The 3,855-nt window shown below is 42.6% G+C and overlaps 1 protein-coding gene across 1 annotated transcript; it reads left to right on the top strand.

Annotated features, from left to right (window-relative positions):
• Positions 1-2,761, top strand: znf503 (zinc finger protein 503). The gene is made up of 2 exons (XM_062520071.1): positions 1-471; positions 897-2,761. Exons 1-2 carry the CDS (start codon positions 217-219, stop codon positions 2,316-2,318), a joined length of 1,677 nt encoding a protein of 558 aa, XP_062376055.1. The 5' UTR covers positions 1-216; the 3' UTR covers positions 2,319-2,761.
• The last annotated feature ends 1,094 nt before the right edge of the window (positions 2,762-3,855 follow it).

Genomic DNA, 3,855 nt, shown 5'->3' with positions numbered 1-3,855 from the left:
ACTAGCGCGCGGATCTACGAAGAGAGACAGAGCACTATGCCTGTGGTGCCAGACGCAGCTTCGGATCGGCGATAGGTTCGCATTGCACCTCTGTACTGCTGACTGACATCGACCATACGGATTATAAACGGCAATGACATGTTTTATTTCTTTTTATGGACATTTATTTGCAAATCTGATAAATGACTTATCAACTAATCGGGAGAGAATTGGGTCATGATCACATCGCCCTCGGTCTCTACACCAAGAAATACTGATTCAAATTTAGTCTGGGAAAACCGTAACTTACGGAATTGCAACTCCGCGAACGCCAGTAAGCCTTTCATTCACTCGGCTCCACCATCGGACCCTTTACGGCAAGCTAGTCGACTACCCATCAAGGTTTTGAAAATGCTTACGGCACGATCGGGACACATTTTGCACCCAGAGTATCTGCAACCTTTGCCATCCACACCGATTAGTCCAATAGAGGTAAGATGTCGATTCCACAGTCATATTTATTTTCATTCTGACCTTATATTTCCTGTATCAGGCTATTGTCTTGAAGTATGAACTGTTCGCGTATTGTGGGAGCCCATTAGGCTATATCCCACCCTGCTCCGAAATTTAAACATGACCTGAACATTTGTAAATACATTTATTACAAATGAATTGAGTATATCTTACTCGTTGTGCATAGGCATAATGAATATGAGCGATAAGAAAACACTGCCGCAAAGCTCAAGCCCGTCTGTAAATGACGAAAAAGATCGCCAACGTTTGATAGCCTTGTAACGTAGTAGATCAATGTTTCAGATTGAATTTCACTATGGGCGAACCACTGCATAAATGTATAGATTTATTTCTGTGTTACTGCTACATATTTCGGGAACTTGAATGTTATGTTTTCTCCGCAGCTTGACGCCAAGAAAAGTCCGCTGGCATTGTTGGCGCAGACATGCTCTCAGATCGGTAAACCGGACCCTCCACCTTCTTCCAAACTTTCATCAGTAACTAATGGATCTAGCGACAAAGACTCAAAGTCCGGTCCTCTGAAAATGAGTGACATTGGCGTGGACGACAAATCTAGCTTCAAACCTTATTCTAAACCATCAGATAAAAAGGACGCGTCCTCAGGGGTTTCAAGTGGAGAGAAGTCTGGTTTCCGTGTGCCTAGCGCCACCTGCCAGCCATTTACTCCAAGGACTGGCAGCCCGAATTCCAGCACTTCAGCATCTCCGATGCCATCCGAGGGAAAAGTTGGAGATAGAGAAGACAAGAAAGATTCTGATTGTAATAAAAGTGGCTCGTCTGATGTATTGGGATCAAATGGCGTTAACTCTAGCAGGATAAGTGTTAGCTGTTCTGGAATAAACGTAGATGGCAACCACCATCAGGACTCCATGGCAGGATCAAAAGGATCAACATCGGAGTCCTCAACAGTAACCTCTGTCTCCTCGGCGTCTGTTTTGGGGTCGGGACTAGTAGCCCCAGTCTCCCCTTACAAACCTGGTCAAACTGTTTTCCCCTTGCCACCTGCTGGTATGGCCTACCCTGGAAGTTTAGCTGGGGCATACGCTGGCTATCCCCAGCATTTTCTGCCCCACGGTGGGAGTCTGGTTAACGCACAGCTCGCCAGCTCACTTGGTTGCAGTAAAGCAGGATCTAGTCCGTTGGCCGGAGCATCTCCACCTTCTATAATGTCTGCCAGTCTCTGTAGAGACCCATACTGCTTAAGTTACCATTGTGCCAGCCACTTGGCCGGTGCAGCCAGTTCCGCCTGCACACATGAATCAGCAGCGGTGGCCTCTGCCTTGAAGTCCGGATACCCACTGATGTATCCAACACACCCCTTACACAGTGTGCACTCTTCGCCGCCATCTTTTGGTGGACACCCTTTGTATCCTTATGGTTTCATGCTTCCCAACGACCCCCTTCCTCATATCTGCAACTGGGTGTCGGCTAATGGACCCTGTGACAAGCGTTTCTCGTCATCCGAAGAACTGCTTAATCACCTGAGGACACACACTGCTTTCACAGGAGCCGATAAGTTGATATCTGGTTACCCTAGTTCATCATCATTAGCCAGTGCTGCGGCAGCAGCCATGGCATGCCATATGCACATGCCACCTTCAGGACCCCCTGGGAGTCCCGGGACATTGGCCCTAAGAAGCCCGCATCACGCGTTAGGACTAAGCAGTCGCTACCACCCATATTCAAAGAGCCCATTGCCAACCGGCGCTCCAGTCCCAGTCCCTGCTGCCACAGGCCCCTACTACTCTCCTTATGCACTGTACGGTCAAAGACTTACCACAGCTTCAGCGCTTGGATATCAGTAAAAAAAAGACTTTTGTCAAATTTATAGATATACAGATACAAAATTATAAAAGACTTTTATATCAACGCTCCACCGAAGGACTGGATCCGAGGACACTGTATTTATTTATGTCGGCTTAAAGCAGACAATAAGACAAAATTAAAATATTTGAGCAACTCAAAGTGCATTACGTTAAACTGAGCTCTGTAGGTAAAGTGAAACATGTAGAAAACTAATAAAATAGGAGCGTTTGGTTCAATGTTGATTTTGAAATTGCTATGATTGTATTGTACGTTCTTATTTAATGTCTCTTTGAGAGGATATAATTTACATGCATGTTTGTTTTTAAATCCAAAATTGTCCACATAATTTTAAATTGCCGTTATTTTTAAGGTGTATACCATGGAAAGAGAATTGGTATTTTTTTGTATGTATTCTGGAAAAATAAGAAACAATTCTGTTCCATGTCTGGTGTTAAGCATTATTTGAGACATTTTTTCAAGCACTCTGGATATAACAGTCTAGCTTGAATTTAGTTTATTTAAATCACTCTTGAGATACTTTATACAATTGGTTATTGGCCATTTTATTGGTGTGTTGATGCGTGCATGGTTTAAGAGCAATTCTTTTTTATACGAAGGTGTGTGGTAGGCTATTCCAGTGAAAATCTGCAGACAGCAGCCTGGTGTACCGTAGCCTATGCTTTTCGCGGTGCTACAGAAGTGTGATTATTATACGCAGTCTTAAAATAACTAGATTATAAAACATATAAAAATGACATACCCAACTGAATGAAAAATAATGCCAAATTCACAAAGAAATGTTTTATTTTGAATGCAGTTATGTTGGTGGTTGGATTTGATATTGCGTAATAGTGTGCGTTATTGGATGAGATGCATAGAAACACTTAATATCCTCCCTTGCAAATAGGGAAAAGACGTCCTTCAGACAAGTAACTTTCTGACATGACATCTTTAAGACAAGTGAGTATAGTCAGTGATTTTATCAAGTCTAAATCAATTCTCCAAATAACTCCGAAGATAGCTCTATAACACTAGCCAGCGAAGGAAAACTACATTTTACGCGAAGTGGAAACACTTCGATCGCAACATTGAGAAAACAGACGATACTTTAGGCTACAAGATCGGTAACCCAATCTATTTAGGCCACTGGGACGTTACTTTGGTATGAGAAGTAACCAGTGTAGCTTTATCTGGTATATCTACCATACAGCATATACAAAAATATGCTTCCATTTGAAGTTTTATCAAAATCTAGTAAGCAAACCTACTGTTGCTCTTAACTTGAACAAGTTAACAATGTTGTGAGTGTGTGCGCGCGTGCGTGCCGCCTGAGTGTGTGTGTGTGTGTGTGTGTGTGTGTGTGTGTTCGAGAGAGAAGAAGAAGGGGGTGCTTGTAGAGCTGTTCTTAGGCTATATCATCGCTTAATCTCAGTTGTGGAGATTTTACCTGCACTGGTGTGTTTTACTTATTTACATTTTAGTTATTGTCATTATTAATAATATTAATAATTTAGTAATAGGCTATTATTACTTTTA

The sequence above is a fragment of the Sardina pilchardus genome, chromosome 18 (assembly GCF_963854185.1).
Source record: "Sardina pilchardus chromosome 18, fSarPil1.1, whole genome shotgun sequence".
NCBI classification, from domain to species: Eukaryota; Metazoa; Chordata; class Actinopteri; order Clupeiformes; family Clupeidae; genus Sardina; species Sardina pilchardus.
The sequence above is the reverse complement of the archived record's forward strand: the minus strand, read 5'-3'. Positions and strand labels throughout refer to the sequence as shown.

Coding starts and splice junctions, on each gene's coding strand:
- znf503 (XM_062520071.1), top strand. CDS start 217: ATGATCACATCGCCCTCGGTCTCTACACCAAGAAATACTGATTCAAAT. Junction 472..896: donor CACCGATTAGTCCAATAGAG/GTAAGATGTCGA, acceptor TTTTCTCCGCAG/CTTGACGCCAAGAAAAGTCC.